Raw genomic sequence first — 21,670 nt, forward strand, 5'->3', positions numbered from 1 at the left:
TTGCCAAACTCTAATCTGATCTTCCTGTTTTTGTGGCTTACAAATGTTTTACATCTTGTGGGGAACCCTCTATATTCACTTTTGTGAAGTCTTCTCTTGAGTGTTGGCTTTGACACATATACACCTACCTCCTGGAGAGTGTTCTTGATTTGGCCAACTGTTGTGAAGGGGTTTTTCTTCACCAGGGAAAAACATTCTTCCTTCGTCCACCATAGTTGTTTTCCGTGGTCTTCCGGGCCTTTTGGTGTTGCTGAGCTCTCCGGTGCGTTCTTTCCTTTTAAGAATGTTCCAAACAGTTGATTTGGCCACACCTAATGTTTTTGCTATCTCTCTGATGGGTTTGTTTTGATTTTTCAGCCTAATGATGGCTTACTTCACTGATAGTGACAGCTCTTTGGATCTCATATTGAGAGTCGACAGCAACAGATTCCAAATGCAAATGTCACACCTAGAATCAACTCCAGACCTTTTACCTGCTTAATTGATGATGAAATAACGAGGGAATAGCCCACACATGTCCATAAAATGGACATGTGAGTCGATTGTCCCATTACTTTTGGTCCCTTAAAAAGTGTGAGGCACATATAGAAACTGTTGTAATTCCTACACCGTTCACCTGATTTGGATGTAAATACCCTCAAATTAAAGCTGAAAGTCTGCAGCTAAAGCACATCTTGTTAGTTTCATTTCAAATCCATTGTGGTGGTGTATAGAGCCCAAAATGTGAGAATTGTGTCAATGTCCCAATATTTATGGACCTGACTGTATGTCACTGCATTACACCAGCTACACCTGATCATCTGTCATATAGCACAGCCTGCTCTGACCTTTATAATCTGTGTTCTGTCAGGATCTACAGGAGGCCCTACAGCTACTGTGCCAGCTCAACCACAACCTGGAGGTGTGGGGCGAGAGAACCGGGGAGACGGAGGCCCTCTCACAGGTACGTCTGCAGGGAGCTATGAGTCTGTCCCTCCCCCTGCAGGGTGACACAGCGACACAGACAGAAGGGAGCTATGAGTCTGTCCCTCCCCTACAGGGTGACACAGACAGAAGGGAGCTATGAGTCTGTCCCTCCCCTACAGGGTGACACAGTGACACAGACAGAAGGGAGCTATGAGTCTGTCCCTCCCCCTGCAGGGTGACACAGTGACACAGACAGAAGGGAGCTATGAGTCTGTCCCTCCCCTACAGGGTGACACAGTGACACAGACAGAAGGGAGCTATGAGTCTGTCCCTCCCCTACAGAGTGACACAGACAGAAAGGAGCTATGAGTCTGTCCCTCCCCCTGTAGGGTGACACAGTGATACAGACAGGAGGGAGCTATGAGTCTGTCCCTCCCCCTGCAGGGTGACACAGTGACACAGACAGAAGGGAGCTATGAGTCTGTCCCTCCCCCTGCAGGGTGACACAGTGACACAGACAGAAGGGAGCTATGAGTCAGTCTCTCCCCCTGCAGGGTGACACAGTGACACAGACAGAAGGGAGCTATGAGTCTGCCCCTCCCCCTGCAGGGTGACACAGTGACACAGACAGAAGGGAGCTATGAGTCTGTCCCTCCCCCTGCAGGGTGATATATTGATGTGTTTGTTTCCATAGGTTTGGATGCAGTTTCAGCGGCAGCTTGGTATTGTATCTGCAGCTTTTGATGCCACCAGGAAGTGACCACTGTGCTCCTGATATTATGTCAATAAAAGATGCTCTGCATGTGAAACCTGAGTGATCTTATTAGGGTGATGTGGTATTGGGGTGGGGGAGGTGATCCTGGAGGTTGGTATGATGTGGGATGGGGGGAGGTGATCCAGGCGGTTGGTATGATGCAGGATGGGGGGAGGTGATAGGACAGACGTGGGTCAATAGGTAGAGGACCCTGCCCCCGCGAGCTTACATTCTAAAAAGAGGGGTGGTGAGAGACAGTAGGACCAACTGGGAGAAAATGTAGATGGCAGGTGAGGAAGAGGAGGGGATGGATATAATGGTTAGGAGGGGGTAGGATAGGCAAGCTTGAAAAGGTGAGTTTTGAGTGAGCGTTTGAAGGACTGAAGGGTGGGCGAGAGTCGAGTGAGACAGGGTAGGGAGTACCAAAGATTGTGGGCAGGACGGCAGAAGTCTTGAAGGCGATCATGGGAGGAGGTAATGCGAGGTGAATTGAGGTGGAGGTCAGAGGCGGAGTGGTGGGGTCAGGTAGGTATGTACCTCGAGACAAGGTCAGAGATGTAAGGGGGAGAAGTGCTGGTAAGGACTTTGTAACTGAGAGTAAGGAGCTTGAACTGAATTCTGAAACGGATAGGGAGCCAATGAAGGGTGTTTACACAGGGGAGAAGCGGAAGTGGTGCGGTGGGAGAGGAAGATGAGCCTAGCGGCAACATTCTGTATGTATTGAAGGTCAGAAGTGCGGGAGCGAGGAAGACCAGTGAGGAGGTTGCAATAGTCAAGATTAGAAATGATAAGTGAATGGACCAGGATTTTGGTTGCTTCCTGAGAGAGGAACGGACGGATTTTTGTGACGGAGGAGGAAGTGGCAGGATTTGGTGAGGGACTGGATATGAGGGGTAAAGCTGAGGGCTAAGACAAGGGTGACACCAAGGCAGTGGGTTTGGGTGACAGGAGAAAGAGTGATGTCAACCAAGAGGCAGATATTGGGAGGGATAGCAACATTGGCAGGAGGAAAGATGATGAGCTCGGATTTGGAGATGTTGAGTTTCAGGAAGCGCTGTGACAGCAGAAAGACCGCTATGTACCTGGGTTTGGAAGGCGGGAGAGAGGTCAGGGGAGGAAAGATATTCGCGTGTCATCAGCATAGAGATGGTATTGGAGGCCAAATGACTGAATGAGCTCACCGAGAGAGGTGGTGTAGAGAGAAGAGCAGAGGGCCAAGGACAGAGACTCCAATAGAAAGGAGAAGAGGGGGGAGTAAGAGCCGGAAGCAGAGATGCTAAAAGAGCAGCTAGAAAGGTAGGAGGTAAACCAGGAGGGAGCTGTTTCATGAAGACCTGTGGAGTGAAGGGTGGTGAGGAAGAGAGAATAATCGACAGTGTCAAAAGCAATTAAAATCAAGTAGGTGTTATGCAAAGATTTTACAAATTGAAAACCAGAAACAAATCCCGAAGTAAAAAGTAACCTGAAATACAAATATATAATCGCACAGTTCTACACATAGTACATTCAGTGTCCAGCCCATCAAAGATGGGTGGGAGATACCATAAGGTACATGACAGACCAGACTCTCCTCTTGCCCTCTGTCCTCCCTGAGTAATTATGTTGTTGACACTTTTTTTTCTTCATAGGTTTGTTTGTTGGTGTAATCACCAGATCTGACTTTGTACTGCTGAGTCTAATGAATTGAACACTCCCTTAAAGACGTCATCTCTACCCATAAACAGAATCACCTTATTCCTCTCTGTGGCACCTTGTGGCTGCCAGGTGAGACTCTGAAAGGGGCGACTGTTAGGTGCATTTTGCAAGAGCCTAAGTGACCAAGACAAATGTTTCACTGGCAGCTGCGTCTAAGGTGATGTCATCATGGAGCTCCAAGGGAACCACCAGCAATGGGTGCCAGTGGGCGAGAGCTCCATAATAATGCTTTAATTTAAGTCAAAACAGACGAATGTAGAGGAATTGACGGCACACTTGAGCCTCCACAGAGTAAGATATAGGTGGCCGTTCATAAACGTCTCACACCTGGCACCGTACAAGGAGCACAGGTCATGGACTACCTAGCAGTGGTCAGATCCTTCACAATGATCTCCACAAATAGACAAGTGCATGTCTGGCACCAATCTATACAGCCATGAGTTCTGGTTTTCAAAAGTGACGGGTTATGGTGGTTTCTGTAATGTGGGGGCATGTTCCTGGCTTGGTTTGGGTGCTGTTCTACTGTTAGAAGACCAGATGGCTTGTGATAGTCACCTAATAATACCAATTGATCATATTAAACCCATATTGCAGTGTTTGGTTTTTTTTTCCCCTAGACAGGTGGGGTGTCTTCTGGTTTGACAATGTCCCCATCCACAGACCACGAGTGGTTGTGCAATGGTTTTATGAGCGTAACATTTAGGTTGTCTACGTCACGGCCTTCGCTGTTCCATATCCGACAGCTATCGGGCAATTATGTGATCCTCTGGTACAACACTAGTGTTACCCACCGCCATCAGCCAGGAGTCACTTGAGCCACTTTCTTGTGGCAGATTGTCCTACGCTCCTCCTGCCCAATCCTAGACATTGGTGGACTCCGTGGCATGGGGCATACAGCCCGTACTGGGTGGGTGGTGGCCCAACGCCCTGTTACATACTGTTTCCATCTTCTTTCCACTACATGTAAGTTTAATGTAAATCCATCTTTTTAAATATTTTACAGAAGCCGAGGTTATGGCTAGTACAGTACAGGCAGCCGTCCCAGCGTTATTAGAGATTGCTCACATAATTGTCCGAGTACCATAGTTGGGATGCAGCCCACTTACGTAGAAGCTGTGTGTAATCTATTTTATAAATATCAGCACCTGACCTATAAGCTGTAGATATTACTGTATAGTTTCTGCTGTAGCTGCCTTGTTACACGGCAGGGATGGTGCTCTCTGGGAGCATTGGAACCGGCGGTCGGCCTATAGATAGTCTGGGGAGGTGTTTTTCTGCTTCTCTTTTTCCGCTCGGCCCAGGGAAACACGGAGGGGGATTCCAAGCTGCGGAGGGATCACGGGGCAACGTCAGATTTGTGCATTTTAGAGAGCGCATGAGGAACTCTCAACAGCTTTGTACTGCAGTCAGGCCACACCCACACAGACAGGCCACTCCCACACACAGGATTATTCCTCAAAGTAATGGTATAATCCCTTTCTGCTCATCCACGTCACTCTCCTCCATTTCCTCATTAATGTAATTTTATTTGGCTTTGGTAAATGTCAACTGATATTTCTGGCACGATTGCTTTATACGTAATGTCTACAATTTATGAGTCAACGGAACAATGGAAGAAGTGAAGAAATAAAACAAAGTAAAACTAAACACTTAGCAAGGACAATGTCTCTGTTACCACGAGATAGGAGATGAAATAGGCTACAACTAATCACTGGATACAAAGAGGGACATAATGAAAATTAGATACAAATTACATAAGAATTACTTTAAAGTATTTACCGTATTGTATCCAGAATCCCCAAATCATATTTAGAATAACAAGCTCTATTGCTAATTCCATTGTCACTAGTGCCTGCTACCGAGTGCCGGCCACTGGCCGGTGGCCTTCGGTGTTTATCAGGAGGGATTGTGCATAGAACGTTTTATGGTTTATTAGATGTGATAAAGTTGATATATCTGGATGGTCAATGGCCCCGGGAGACATAAGTTTATATCCAGGAATGCTACAATTCTGGTATTCATAAATGTGTAATACTTACCTCTCTCGAGGATGTAAACCTCATTTAGTGGTATCATTTAGAAAGTGTGCAACCATTGGTGGCGTCTGAGCCTCAGGAGGTGGATCCATGCCATAGAGTAAGTCAGGGTAAACGATCTGTCACCTGCCACAAGAATCGCTCTGAGTCACCCCCTGCCCTCTAAAAGGACAGAGGTCATTCCTCATCAGGCCATGTTGCAGAGCTACATTCTTCTGCGGCTCACATTGGCGGCTTTTCTCCATCCACCGCCTTTGAGCTTCCCAGGAATCCTGAGACCCAGCTGTACGACCACCTAATATATATCTTCCTGGCCGGTCCCGTTACATGATTATAACCGCTAGAAGGTGATATGTATTGCCTCCTGCTCCTCTTACACGTTGCTGTTCCAGGAAATACTACAATCCCACACAAGCTTCTGTGACGTTTGACTCAATGCAGAGAACAGAGACTTGCAAATTCTGAAAACAGATTTATCTCTGCTCTTAAATTATCCTTTACAGGTATAAAGTGTAAACAATTGTGTAGTGTATCAACCTCCCCTCCCCTGGCGACGTATTTCACATTTACTACTCTTACTGTACACGGCAAATCATTTCATGCGTTCTTGACAGAACCTTTTCTTCTACTATCCCAGAACGGAGAATCATAACACAGAACTTTTCTATTAACATGAATCCCCATCTTATTGCTTTTTGGAATAATTATGAATACATAGAACAGTTTAATGAAATACCCACGTTTCTTCTACCCATTATTCCCGATTACATTGACTCTTTTCTGGTTCCTCTCCCAAAACATTGCAATGTAACAGAAGTGTGAGACAATAGGTGACGTATGCCTCATTCAACACCTGTACTAGTGTGTGGGAGAAAGTCTTTCCCTTGTGCTGGTCTTGCTTCTTTGGAGAGAAGGTAAAAGCTGTGAAGGGCTGCTGGGAGATGAAACGGCTCCCTCTAGTGTACGTTATATGGTATTTCCTGGCCATCAGCAGTCAGTAAAACATTTGCATGTTTGTTATTGTGCATGTAATAAAGATGTACTTAATAAGGAGTTAAACTCCTAGCAGCCCTTAGAGGTCCACTCAGCGTCCCGTTCACAGGTTGTTTATAGAATACAAACAACCTGTGTGGAGTTCTCAATCCTTTTTGTTTTAGAGAACCTTAACTCCCAAGCAAAAAACTTATTTTGAATGAAATGCTGGTTGGATTGAATACGATTGTTCTAAGAGACAATAAAGAGCGTCGGGTTCTCCACCTCGCTGGCTGAGTTAGCAGGTTCTTGCACCCTCCTACAACTTATTAGACAGCGTGGTTAGTGTAACTCAGACCTACTACATGTAGTTACACACTGGGCCTCTAGGGTGCACTATACACAAGATGTACAAAGTAATCAGAGAGACCAGGTCAGCATCAAATAAGATTATATTTTTGCAAATGTACCTGAAAACAGGCAAGGTTTAAACCCCAAGAAAAATGCATTTGTTTTTTTCTTAAAAAATAAACTATTTTGTCCCACCCACCAAAATAAAAAATAAAAGGGGAGCTTAAAAAAAATCCCGATCTTCTGGTTAGCCCTGCGTAGAAGCTGCGCTGGGGTGTGCGGCCGGCAGCTCATCCTTGGGGCCGGACTTGTGGAAAGCATAGATGGACCGCTGGAATCCTGCAACGGGAAAGACAGGAGAGTTACTATCTACACCCTACCATATGAGACCGAGGTCTGCACGCTATGAAGTACAATGGAAGAACAGGTAAATACACCACAGACATCAAATCCTGAAAGAACTTGGGAGGGTTTATACCCAGGGGAGGGGGATTACGGGCAATTCTCTGACTCCTGCATTGATGCCATCCGAGATACACACAAGGAAAATTCTATTAATAATACAGTAGACATCAAGCTGGAGATCTTTGCTGCAGCCGCACCTATACGTCATAGTTTATGTTGATTAAGAAATGTGTAACTCACAACAAAGTGCATTTGTGGGGGTCTGCTGTATATCAGGCTGTGTGTGTAGAGCGCCACCCACTGGCATTACCAGGTAAAACATTAGAGTGATTACAATGCTGTGTGAGCCCTGTACAGACAGCTGTGGCTCCTACAGAGACATTGTTATAGTGACGTTACCCATGAGATAAGGAGGATACATTCTATGTAGAGGAAGCAGGGCTTATTCTGCCATTGTAGAGGATATAATAGTGATCCATCAGTCCCTAATATCTGCAGACTCTTCTATGAAGACATCACCAATATAAAGTGAGTTATGTGACTACAGCTGCTGAGCTGCAAGTCCTGACATGTCCCAGGACCTTGCTGGGACCTGTCCTGTAAAATATATAATATATACATTATATTTTTCAGCCGTTTCCACAAATTCACAGCAAAACAACCAGCAGGGCCAAGGCCTGAGACACTGGTCTGTATACAGCTTCCCGCCGGCAGATTAATCAGACAATTCGGCTATATTGTATATCCACCACTGGGGGCGCTGTTCTCTGTATACATTCTGCTAAGAGGGAGCGACACAGACGTGACAGCGCTGGGCAATAGGACTGGCGCTATATAAACAATACAGACCTATTACCTGGGCTGGCTGCCCCCATTGTATTACATGTATCACAGTAGTAACTGAGGCATTTATATTACTCCTAATGCCAAGAGTCTAAGCGTATTTATAGATTAATTATCCCCAAAGGCAACTGCAGGCAGCCTGCCCCAACAAGACCTGCAGCCGGGAGAGTCACGTCTGCCAACACAGGGGCATTGCCCAAACCAGACAAATACAACACACCGAGCAGTCACATCACCCCCAATGTGTCAGACACCCACCCTGTATATGACTAATACGTCATTAGAGATAGGACCCCAGAGACATGTCATTTACATCTGTGCTCAATGATACAGATAGGGCACATTATACATGTGTGCTCCACGTCTCACCACTACACGGCACATCATACATGTGTGCTCCACGTCTCACCACTACACGGTACATCATACATCTGTGCTCCACGTTTCACCACTACACGGTACATCATACATCTGTGCTCCACGTCTCACCACTACACGGTACATCATACATCTGTGCTCCACGTCTCACCACTACACGGTACATCATACATCTGTGCTCCACGCCTCTCACCACTACACGGCACATCATACATGTGTGCTCCACGTCTCACCACTACACGGCACATCATACATGTGTGCTCCACGTCTCACCACTACACGGCACATCATACATCTGTGCTCCACGTCTCACCACTACACGGCACATCATACATGTGTGCTCCACGTCTCACCACTACACGGCACATCATACATCTGTGCTCCACGTCTCACCACTACACGGCACATCATACATGTGTGCTCCACGTCTCACCACTACACGGCACATCATACATCTGTGCTCCACGTCTCACCACTACACGGCACATCATACATCTGTGCTCCACGTCTCACCACTACACGGCACATCATACATCTGTGCTCCACGTCTCTCACCACTACACGGTACATCATACATCTGTGCTCCACGTCTCACCACTACACGGTACATCATACATCTGTGCTCCACGTCTCACCACTACACGGTACATCATACATCTGTGCTCCACGTCTCACCACTACACGGCACATCATACATCTGTGCTCCACGTCTCACCACTACACGGCACATCATACATGTGTGCTCCACGTCTCACCACTACACGGTACATCATACATCTGTGCTCCACGTCTCACCACTACACGGCACATCATACATCTGTGCTCCACGTCTCACCACTACACGGCACATCATACATCTGTGCTCCACGTCTCTCACCACTACACGGTACATCATACATCTGTGCTCCACGTCTCACCACTACACGGTACATCATACATCTGTGCTCCACGTCTCACCACTACACGGCACATCATACATCTGTGCTCCACGTCTCACCACTACACGGCACATCATACATCTGTGCTCCACGTCTCTCACCACTACACGGCACATCATACATCCGTGCTCCACGTCCCTCACCACTACACGGTACATCATACATCTGTGCTCCACGTCTCACCACTACACGGTACATCATACATCTGTGCTCCACGTCTCACCACTACACGGTACATCATACATCTGTGCTCCACGTCTCACCACTACACGGTACATCATACATCTGTGCTCCACGTCTCTCACCACTACACGGCACATCATACATCTGTGCTCCACGTCTCACCACTACACGGCCCATCATACATCTGTGCTCCACGTCTCACCACTACACGGTACATCATACATCTGTGCTCCACGTCTCTCACCACTACACGGTACATCATACATCTGTGCTCCACGTCTCACCACTACACGGTACATCATACATCTGTGCTCCACGTCTCTCACCACTACACGGTACATCATACATCCGTGCTCCACGTCTCTTACCACTACACGGCACATCATACATCTGTGCTCCACGTCTCTCACCACTACACGGTACATCATACATCTGTGCTCCACGTCTCACCACTACACGGTACATCATACATCCGTGCTCCACGTCTCTTATCACTACACGGCACATCATACATCCGTGCTCCACGTCTCACCACTACACGGTACATCATACATCTGTGCTCCACGTCTCTCACCACTACACGGCACATCATACATCTGTGCTCCACGTCTCACCACTACACGGCACATCATACATCTGTGCTCCACGTCTCTCACCACTACACGGTACATCATACATCTGTGCTCCACGTCTCACCACTACACGGCACATCATACATCTGTGCTCCACGTCTCACCACTACACGGTACATCATACATCTGTGCTCCACGTCTCTCACCACTACACGGCACATCATACATCTGTGCTCCACGTCTCACCACTACACGGCACATCATACATCTGTGCTCCACGTCTCACCACTACACGGCACATCATACATCTGTGCTCCACGTCTCACCACTACACGGTACATGATACATCTGTGCTCCACGTCTCACCACTACACGGTACATCATACATCTGTGCTCCACGTCTCTCACCACATCATACATCTGTGCTCCACGTCTCACCACTACACGGTACATCATACATCTGTGCTCCACGTCTCACCACTACACGGCACATCATACATCTGTGCTCCACGTCTCACCGCTACACGGCACATCATACATCTGTGCTCCACGTCTCTCACCACTACACGGTACATCATACATCTGTGCTCCACGTCTCACCACTACACGGTACATCATACATCTGTGCTCCACGTCTCACCACTACACGGTACATCATACATCTGTGCTCCACGTCTCTCACCACTACACGGTACATCATACATCTGTGCTCCACGTCTCACCACTACACGGTACATCATACATCTGTGCTCCACGTCTCACCACTACACGGTACATCATACATCTGTGCTCCACGTCTCACCACTACACATCATACATCTGTGCTCCACGTCTCACCACTACACGGCACATCATACATCTGTGCTCCACGTCTCACCACTACACGGTACATCATACATGTGTGCTCCACGTCTCTCACCACTATACGGCACATCATACATGTGTGCTCCACGTCTCAGCACTACACGGTACATCATACATCTGTGCTCCACGTCTCACCACTACACATATTACATCTCTGGTATTTCCATCACGTTGGGGAATATCCCCTTAAGCCGAACGTATCCCAGTGCAATAACAGACAGAGAAACATAACAGTGTAATATGTATAATACGATATCACAGTTACCGGCTCGCTTCAGACAAAGCACCTTACAAATATTCAAAAGCCAATAATAGCCAATGTCAATGGCCAAGTAGTGTTTGTATACATTCATTATTCTAATAAACACATATGTGGCTGTACATGGGACAGTATTGGTATGAGATATTATATGCTGTATGATGGATACAATAGAGAGACCCCTCAGACCAGTTAGTATACAGTATATGTATAGCCGACCTCTCTATAAGGAGTACTGGTGGATGGATACATTAGAGACCCCCAGAACAGTAAGTATACAGTATATGTATAGCTGACCTCTCTATAAAGGAGTGCTGGTGGATGGATACATTAGAGACCCCCAGAACAGTAAGTATACAGTATATGTATAGCTGACCTCTCTATAAGGAGTGCTGTATGATGAATACAATAGGGAGACCCCCAGAACAGTTAGTATACAGTATATGTATAGCTGACCTCTCTATAAGGAGTGCTGTAGGATGGATACATTAGAGAGACCCCCAGAACAGTTAGTATACAGTATATGTATAGCTGACCTCTCTATACGGAGTACTGGTGGATGGATACATTAGAGAGACCCCCAAAACAGTTAGTATACAGTATATATATAGCTGACCTCTCTATAAGGAGTACTGGTGGATGGATGCATTAGAGAGACCCCTCAGAAGTTAGTATACAGTATATATATAGCTGACCTCTCTATAAGGAGTGCTGGTGGATGGATACATTAGAGAGACCCCCAGACCAGTTAGTATACAGTATATATATATATAGCAGACCTCTCTATAAGGAGTGCTGTAGGATGGATACATTAGAGAGACCCCCAGAACAGTTAGTATACAGTATATGTATAGCTGACCTCTCTATAAGGAGTGCTGTAGGATGGATTAAATAGGGAGACCACCAGACCAGTTAGTATACAGTATATATATAGCTGACCTCTCTATAAGGAGTACTGGTGGATGGATGCATTAGAGAGACCCCCAGAACAGTCAGTACATATAACTCGTTACCTTTAGAGGAGGTGCAGGGAGAGGCGAGCACTTCGTAGCTGGAGAACCCTACTTCGGAAGACACGAGGTAGGAGGTGAACTGATCCGGCTTCAGGGAAATCTTACAGTAATTCCTATAGATCGATTCCTGCAAAAGAAAGTGGTTATTAGATAATGGTCCTCATACCGGGCGACTGGACGTTGCAGCCTGTACACAACACAACCCCCAGTAAACAATCCTCGGGAAATCCAAAGTATCATTATTGTGAATGGCAAAACGCGTAGTCAGCAGAGAGCCCCTTGTTGGCCCACCTGCGTAAACATATTCTGAGCATGGCAACGGGCAGCAGTGGAAACCAATCTGGCCACACTGATCTATTAGGGTAGAGCGTCGGAATCAGCCTGCATGTGGCCTTCTGTACGGACAGGACAACAGATAATATACCCCCTCCCACAGTACGTAACCACTCCCGCTTACCGTCAGCTTCTTCCTCTTGCCATACGAAGACCACGGCTGCGGCTCCAGCACCAGTATCCCACCAGGCGTCAGGTGTCTGTACATTCTCTTGAACATTCTTTTCAGACCATCGTCCCCCCAGTTGAGATGGATCCACTTGGTGACGCTGAGGCACATGATGACATCATACTCTGCTCTCTGAGCCTGCACGAGCTCTTCACGATCCACCACGTAATTACCCTGCGGGGGAGAAAGACAATATTAATGAACAGTGGAAATTGGAGGAACAACGGAAGTTTCAGATTCTACGGACTGAAGAGTTAGGAGTACAGAAGGTCCAGCACCCAACTAACCCCCTTCGTGAACAGAGATGGACTTTGATAGGCTTCACCCCAGTCTCACCTGTACAAAGACCACGTTGTGCGGAAAAGATAGTCTTTCCTCTTCGTTCTCCTTTCCCGCCTCCGGGGGCAGACTCGGGGCTGCAATAGGACCCCGCGTGGCAACGAACGATGCAGGGAAACCGCAGCCTCCTCTTCTAGAGAACTCCGATAGGTAATGTCTTATATTTTGGCGGGCAGCGTGTATTAAGGAACCATCAATGTCCAGACCCACTATACGGGAGGGTCCTAGTTTCTGGGCCACACACAGAGTGAGGTGTCCAACATTGCAGCCAATGTCCAGCACTGCTTTGCCTCGAAACCACTCTGGCCGTAGTGCCCGTAGGCGTGGGTCCTCTGAATGGGACGGGTTCCGGTACCCGTAGTAACGGCAGTAATTACCAAACTGGAAGCGGATCTTAGACTTACTGTTTGTAACGGACTGGGCTCGGGAACAATGCACCTTAGAGGCCAGTGGTCCGCTGTGTGGTTTGCTTGTGGCCACCACACTCACCAAGTTCTTACCCTTGTCGGGACTCCCCTGCCTGCCTTCTGATTTGCTGGAAGTCCTCCTCCTCTTACGGTGCCGCGATACAGACGTACATGTGCCACTGGCGGGCGGCGCCGTTCCTTCAGGCTTCTCGCTTTCCAAGGAGGGCAAAGCCACAACCTCATCCCGACAATTAATAACCGTGTTGAGCTCATACGGCCGCAGCTCCTCTGGCACGGGCTCTGCCTCTTGCACAAGAACAACGGCGGGTTTGATGGGTGCGTCCGTTGACGGGTGATGGCGATGTCTGTGCCGTTTCCTTCCGCTCTTGAGAGGGGAAAGCAGAAGCTCCACGTCGCCAAAGCCGGTATTAAGACTTAACGGGTCGGTGATGTCTTTAGGGATCAGAATCTCCACGGGATCGCGGCTCCTGGACGGGAGGGGGGAAGATTTTGGAGTCTCAGCATTGAGAGTGCGGTTCACGTCCTCGTCCAGCAGGCTGTTGAGGTTCAGGGGGTCAAATATGTTACCCCCTAGGAGAAAATTGGAAGGTAAAACAGGGTCGCAGTCTGAGTTGACCCGCCTCCGGCGCTTGACCGGAGCTGGGTGTTTAAATCCAACATGAAAACTGTTCCGCCTCTTGCCCTGGAATCCATTCCGCGAAACGCGAGGGGGCTGCTGCTGCGCCGGCCCCTCGTTCACCGCCCTGGGCTGGGCATCTGGCAGCGGGGGAGGCGCCGGAGGCGGAGCCAGCAGGGTCTTGTCGTCGCCTATACTTGCAGGGTCCACGGCTTGCTGTAAGGTCTCTGAGGAAGACGCCATATCTACCACGACCTGCATAGGGGCCCCCGGGGAATAAGGTTGCGGAAGGCAGGGGCCACGTGGGTACTCCTGTGCTGGGGATCCGGTGAGCAGAACTACGTGTCGGACATACTGGGCGCAGGGGCCCCTCAGAGCTGTAGAGCCAAACACCTGGCAAGACAGAAAGCACAAGGGGCGGGGCTTGCAGAGGCCACTCCCCTATTGCAGACAGACACGCCCCCGAGTGTCCCTAGCCGTCAGATGGGCGGAGCCTGTTAGAGAGAGGAGAGAGAAGTTATTACTGAGGATAAAGTTATGACTTGGGCTCTGAACCTTCCCTCACAGCGCCCACTGACTACTGAGAGAAATGGCGGGGGAGCGCCGCTACTTATACCCCAACATAACCCCGCCCCCTTAGCCGGACACCTCGTGCGGCCAATGGCTGCGCTCCCTTCCCTCCCTGCACGGCGCATGCGCTCCCCAGCTAGCCACGCCCACACCCCCGCACACCTGAGAGACTATCGGAGAGACAGCGAGTCTATGTGTGACTGCGCGCTGTGCGCCTCTTTATATAGACGTCCCGGGCCCCGCCCACAGCCCAGCCTCTCCTGTGGCTTCTCTCTCGTACCCGCCCCTCGGCCCGGCCAGTCGTCGTCACGTGGCCGTGACTGAAGGGCAGCAGGAACCAATAGCGAGGTGAAGGGGGAGGACCCACCTCTCCCGGGCGGCCAATCACAAAGGTAAACAATGCAGTAGCTGCCCGGATGTTCGCCTGATAGATTCCGGATGGTCGGACCCGCCCAGAGACGGTAGGTCCGTGCACGTCGTTCAGGGAAAGGTTTCTATGGTGATCTACCGTCCGGATCCGGAGGCAGAGAGGACAACATCACCCAAACCCCACGTACATGGAGAGCCGTGACAGGCACCGCCGAGGGCACCTAGCCAGTGGGCGGGGGCTTCAGCTCTGCCGAGGAGCATGCCGGGACATGTAGTTCCAGCACTCTCCCACCCTCCTTGCGTTCTGGTGTCGTCGCTGTATCCTCTCCATCTCCGTCAGCGCTCGTAAAATGGCGGCCGTGGGCTCCAGGCCCGGGTCATAGGGCGGCGGGTGTGTGCCCGCGTGTCCCTAATATACCCCCATCCACCGTGTTATATACCGCCCAGTACCTCATATATCCCCTGCCCTGTGTTATATACCGCCCTGTACCTCATATACCCCGTGTTATATACCGGCCAGTGCCTCATATACCATCTGCTCCCGTGTTACATACCGGCCAGTACCTCCATATACCTCATATACCCCGTGTTATATACCGGCCAGTGCCTCATATACCCCGTGTTATATACCGCCCAGTACCCTCATATACCCCGTGTTATATACCGCCCAGTACCCTCATATACCCCGTGTTATATACCGCCCAGTACCCTCATATACCCCGTGTTATATACCGCCCAGTACCCTCATATACCCCGTGTTATATACCGCCCAGTACCCTCATATACTCCTGCCCCTCAGTTATATACCCCCAGTACCCTCATATACCCCCTGCCCCGTGCTATATGCCCGTCACGTGTTATATACCGTCCAGTACCTCATATACCCCCTGCTCCTCAGTTATATACCCCTCCTGTACTTCATATGCCTCCTGCCCAGTGTTATATACACCCAGTACCTCATATACCCCCTGCCCTGTGTTATATACACCCAGTACCTCATATACCTCCTGCCCCCGTGCTATTTGCCCTGTCACGTGTTATATACCGTCCAGTGCTTCTTATACCACCTGCCCCTCAGTTATATACCACCCAATACCTCATATACCTCCTGCCCAGTGTTATATACCCCAAGTACCTCATATATCCCCTTCCCAGTGTTATATACCGTGCTGTGCCCCATATACCACCTGCCCCTCAGTTATATACCCCTAGTGCCTCATATACCCCCATCCTAGTGTTATATACCACCCAATACCTCATATACCCCCTGCCCCGTGTTATATAGCACCCAATACCTCATATACCCCCTGCCCCGTGTTATATTCCCCCCAGTACCCGCTGCCCCATGTTATATATACTGCCCAGTGCCTCATATACCCCCTGCCTGTGTTATTACCACCCAGTACTCCCATATTTCCCTTGCCCCTTGTATACCGCTCTGTACCCTTATATACACCCTGCCCCATGTTATAGTCCGCCCCAGTACACCGATATACCCCCTGCCCCCATGTTTTATACCACCCAGTGCCCCATATAACCGCTGCCCCCGTGTTATATACCGCCCAGTGTCCCATATACCCCCTGCCCTCGTATTATATACGCCCAGTGCCCCACATACCCCCTGTCCTCGTGTTATATACCGCCCAATACACCAATATACCCCCTGCCCCCGTGTTATATACCGCCGAGTATACCCATATACCCCTTTCTCTTGTGGTATGTAACCCCATATACACGCTGTACCTGTGTTATATACCGCTCAGTACCCACATATACCCGTTGCAGTAGCTCCAAACATGACAGAAAACAGTGATCCATAAATCATTAGACAATACATGAACAAAATACAAAAGAACAGACATACTGAATTAACAAATATACAGATAAAACAGTAATGCATAATATAATATTTACAGGACAGTGAGAGTGATTATAGCGACCAATGTGAAGTAGACCTGGGCTTAAGGACGGCTAGAGGAAGCAGACAAAGGTACAGTGGGTGATGGAATAGTAGAGGGAGAAGAGAAGAAAGGAGAGCCCTGCTTGTGAGAGTTTATATCCTAAAGGAAAGGGGGAGCACAAATAGGGTGGTACTGACTGGGGGTGTGTAGGTGAAAGCCGAGGCAAGGGAGCTAGGAGGAGGACTGATAGGCTTGAATTAAGAAATGAGTCTTAAGGGTATGCTTGAAGCCTCTGAGAGTAGAAGCTAGTCTGGTAGGGTGTGGGAGATTGTTCCACAGCTGGGGAGCAACTCAACAAAGTTCTGGAGCTAGGAGTGCGAAGATGTAATTAGTGAAAGTAACGAACTGACTGTCATCGGCAGAGTGGAAGAGGCGGCAAGTAGTGTAGGTAGAGTTCAGATTACAACGGTGTGAAAAAGAGTTTTGGTGGCTTCCGCGGTGAGAAAGGGCTGTACCTTTGTTAAAGGCTAAGTAGTGTGAGATCCACAGTAGCTAGAACTTCCTTACAAGATGTTCACCTTTAGCAGCCCCCTTTCCGAGGAACTAGTTATATTCCGCGGTACATGTTTAACCCCAAGGGGTATATTTACGAAACTGCGGGTTTGAGAAAGTGGAGATGTTGCCTATAGCAACCAATCAGATTCTAGCTGTCATTTTGTAGAATGTACTAACTAAATGATAACTAGAATCTCATTGGTTGCTATAGGCAACATCTCCACTTTTTCAAACCCGCAGTTTAGTAAATCTAGCCCCAAGACTTGTTGATCCACCACTTACCCGTTGAGGTAGGGGTTAATGCTGAGTAGTCTGGCACTTGTCTGATGGAGTGGCCAGCTCACAGTAGCAGATAGTGAGCAACCAGAATGTATTTGGCAGTACTCAGAGTCAGACAAGGAACAGTAGAGAAGAGAGCAAAATTCTCTATACAAGGCAAGTAGATATGAGAGCAAATCCATTTGACAAAGCCAAGCTTCAGAAGTGGAGTGTCAGAATCACTAGGTGGAGTTGGTGATACCTGCCAGCAGCTGGCGCTACTGAGGCGCAAAGTCTAACACGCCCCTGGTTTTCACCAGGGACCCCTGCAAGGAGGTATGGACTTCGCTGCAAGGAACGTGCAGGTCGCGGCACTCAGTATCAGCTGGCGAGGTAACAATTTAGGCAGCCATTATGGCCCACCAGGATGCAGGATGGAAGAATAGTCAGCAAGCCAGGTCAGAACCAGAGATACGGGTATAGCCAAATCAGAAGCGGGAGAATGGTCAGGAAGCCGGGTCAGTATAAATAATCACTCAAGGCCAAAATCAGGAACCAAAGGAGAAGTCAGGAACAAGGCGGGGTCAGAATCCAATAAACAGTAACACAGGAACAAACGCTGGAGCAAGGCTGAAGACCAAATACTATGCCAAGCAAATGGCCTCAGTGAGTTCCTTAAATAGAGGAGAGGGATCCCTGATAGGTGTATCAATCGACGGGAAAACCGCAACCAATCGCTGGCTAGTCGCAGGGCGACAGAGCGTGGAGTCTTGCGCCTGCATACTGATGGTAAACAGAAACAGCATTATGTTGCTAAGTAACGGTTGCGAAGCTTGGCGTACGCATGCGAATATGGGCAGCACGGTGGCGAAGTGGTAGCACTTCTGCCTCACAGCACTAGGGTCATGAGTTCAATTCCCGACCATGGCCTTATCTGTGTGGAGTTTGTATGTTCTCCCTGTGTTTGCGTGGGTTTCCTCCGGGTGCTCCGGTTTCCTCCCACACTCCAAAAACATACTAGTAGGTTAATTGGCTGCTATCAAAAAAATTGACCCTAGTCTCTACCTGTCTGTCTGTCTGTCTGTCTGTGTGAGTGTGTGTCTATATTAGGGAATTTAGACTGTAAGCTCCAATGGGGCAGGGACAGATGTGAATGAGTTCTCTGTACAGCGCTGCGGAATCAGTGGCGCTATATAAATAAATGATGATGATGATGATGATGATGATAAAACGGCAAGCGTATATAAGCAGCGGGACAACGATTCTGGAAGGAGACAGGCGCCCGTTTAGAGGCAGAAACAAGACGGCGCCTGACATGGAGAAGACAGCAGAATCCTTAGAACAATTCGGGTCAAATAAGAGTACAGAACAGGTCAGGATACAAGACACACTAGGTCAAACAGGAACTATTACCAGCATTGGTATGCTGCCAGGAAGAGGTTTATAAAGGCAGCAGTACCAATCAGAACTACAGGATAATTAGCTGCATTGGTGTGGTAAGAGCACAGCTTGTTGCTTTTTGCCTAACATCAGCTGAATAGTGAACTGCAGGACAACCCTACACATGGTTGCAGCAGTAATGTACACCTGACAGACCAGACAACCAGGAAAGATCCTATTTATTAACATTACCACCTTGAGGAGTGATCGAAGGACCCCAATACTGAGGTTTTCCTTTATGGAAGTCGTTCCCAATTTTTTGGCATGAACTATAGCCATAGCCTTTCCAATTGAACAAGTAATGAATTTGTTTCTGTACCTTTTTCATATCAATAATTTTTCTACTTCAATCTCATCTTCATCAACCAATATAGGGGGTGGCTGAACCTTACTACTAGGTTTGAAGTTTTTAGTTTCAAAGCCATGTTTAAATAATGCACAATGGAAGGTGCTAGGAATCCTTAAGGACGGAGGAAGTTCTGAACGGAAACAGACTGGGTTTATCCTTCTGGTGATTTTAAATGGTCCATTGAATTTTGGCCCACATTTATATGAAGTCGGATATTTTTTGTGGAAATCCATACTCTATTTCCCCTACAGCTTTTGTTGAAGAATAGTTTCAACTGGGTGGACACCCGGGAGAGAGAAAGTTTGAATTTCTTCCAGATATTCTTGAGTTTCATTATAGCTACCTTGCTATCCCAATTATCAATATTTACAGCGTTGGAGAAGGAGAATTATTTAAGATGGTAGCCCTAGGTACGGAAAAAAGGAGATGTGCCAGATAGGTGGTAAGGGGATTATTTGCGAGTTCGGCCCAATTGTTGTGTAGGAGGGACAGGTAACACCTTAGATATTAGATAACAACTTGATTGACTCTCTCGGTATGTCCATTGCCTTCAGGGTAATAGATGAAAAATGAAGTTACACACTAAGGGTTGAACAGAATGATCTCCAGAACCTTGCTCTGAACTGTTACCCAAGTCAGATATAAAAGTGAATACCATGTAATCTGAAGATTGTGAGATAAAGAAGGATACCAACTCCTTAACTGAGGGTGCTGAATGCCCCTGTGCCACCACATTAAAGGCATAACCCTTGGGACCTACTCCTGATTCTTCTGATGATATGTGGTAAGTATCAATTTGTATGGGTTCAGGATTGTCCCTTTTAGAAGGTGGAGAGAGAGGATGAGTAATGACAATACAAGACTCTATCTCCTGGCGGCGATCCTTTTGTCTCCCATCTGTGCGAATAGACAGACTCATCGGAGATTCAGGAGCAGGAAACAGATCTAGAGCATCTTTATTGGTTTCAATATGTCATTGAAACATAGAGTTTCACAGCAGATAACCATTTGGACCATCTAGTCTTCCTATTTTTTAAACTATGGTAACCTTAAACTCTATTTGATCTTAAAAGCAGTTTCATTGGAGATAGCAAAATCCTGATTGGAGTGCGTCAAAGAGTGAGTCAGAAGAGAGAGGAGGTGAGATGGTTGTAGACAACCCGTTCGAGAAGTTTGAAGGCAAAAGGAAGGAGGAAGATAGGGTGGTAATTAGAGAGGCAGGGTCAAGGGACTTTTTTGAGTATGGGTGAGATGAGAGCATGTTTAAACGAGGAAGGGAAGGTTTCAGAGAAGAGGAACAGGTTGAGGAGCTGGGCAAGGTGGAAGTAGGCCTCAATAGAGAGGGAGTGGAGGAGGTGGGACTGTCATGGGGTTAATTGGAGAGGGGAGAGAAGGGTGTGGACTTCATCTGCAGATACTAGAGTGAAGGAAGAGAAGGAGAGTGGGCTAGGAGGTGGGGGTAACAATGGGGAGCAGGGGATGGAGATAGCGTCCACATTGAAGGTTGGGTAGTAAAATCATCAGCAAAAAGTAATGAGGGGGGAGGAAGACGTTAAAGGTGGCAAATAGGTGATGGTGGTTGGGATTGTGAGGAAATGAGAGTCTTAAAGTAGGATTGGTAGAGAGTGGTAGCGCAGAACTGTAAGAGTTGAAATGAAAGAAGTCAACATGCATGCATGACTTTCTCCAGAGCCATTCTGCACTACAGGAGCATTTCTGAAGATGGTGGGTAAGTTTGGAATGAAATGGTTTAGGCAGAGACTAACAAAGCTTGACGGTAACAGCCGGGGCAACAGGGTCAAGTGCAGTTTTAAGGGAGTGATTACAGAAGGAGACAGCCTATCGGGGCAAGAAAGAGTGTTGATGCGGTAGAGACTTGCGATCAGGGAGCAGGAGAACGTGGTAGGATTAATGGTTTCAAGGTTGCTCCTGGTGAGAGTAAGTTTAGGGGCTGGGGAAGGTGAAAAATGCTAAAAGAGAAGAGATGGTGTTCAGAGAAGAAAAGGTGAATCAATGAAGTCGGAGACCGTACTGAGGTGCAAGAAGTCCAGATAGAGCAGGGTCTGAGGAACTATCTATAAGGATATTAAAGCCCACCATGATGAGGAAGGGAAAGTTAGAGGAGAGAAAGTGAGGGAGTCAGGTGGTGAAGGGATAAAGGAATTGAGATGGGA

At 48.0% G+C, this 21,670-nt stretch overlaps 1 protein-coding gene across 1 annotated transcript; it reads right to left on the bottom strand.

Annotated features, from left to right (window-relative positions):
• Positions 1-6,797: 6,797 nt before the first annotated feature.
• MEPCE (methylphosphate capping enzyme) lies at positions 6,798-14,889 on the bottom strand. Its single transcript, XM_075206165.1, has 5 exons — positions 14,787-14,889; positions 13,008-14,548; positions 12,627-12,845; positions 12,170-12,296; positions 6,798-7,053 (listed from the first exon to the last, which is right to left on the bottom strand). The coding sequence occupies exons 2-5, from the start codon at positions 14,313-14,315 to the stop codon at positions 6,962-6,964; spliced, it is 1,746 nt and encodes a 581-aa protein (XP_075062266.1). The 5' UTR covers positions 14,316-14,548; positions 14,787-14,889; the 3' UTR covers positions 6,798-6,961.
• Between the last annotated feature and the right edge of the window lie 6,781 nt (positions 14,890-21,670).

The sequence above is a fragment of the Mixophyes fleayi genome, chromosome 4, assembly GCF_038048845.1.
Source record: "Mixophyes fleayi isolate aMixFle1 chromosome 4, aMixFle1.hap1, whole genome shotgun sequence".
Taxonomy (NCBI): Eukaryota; Metazoa; Chordata; class Amphibia; order Anura; family Limnodynastidae; genus Mixophyes; species Mixophyes fleayi.

Coding starts and splice junctions, on each gene's coding strand:
- MEPCE (XM_075206165.1), bottom strand. CDS start 14,315: ATGCAGGTCGTGGTAGATATGGCGTCTTCCTCAGAGACCTTACAGCAA. Junction 12,846..13,007: donor ACAACGTGGTCTTTGTACAG/GTGAGACTGGGG, acceptor TCTCCCCCGCAG/GGTAATTACGTGGTGGATCG. Junction 12,297..12,626: donor GCAAGAGGAAGAAGCTGACG/GTAAGCGGGAGT, acceptor TTTCTTTTGCAG/GAATCGATCTATAGGAATTA.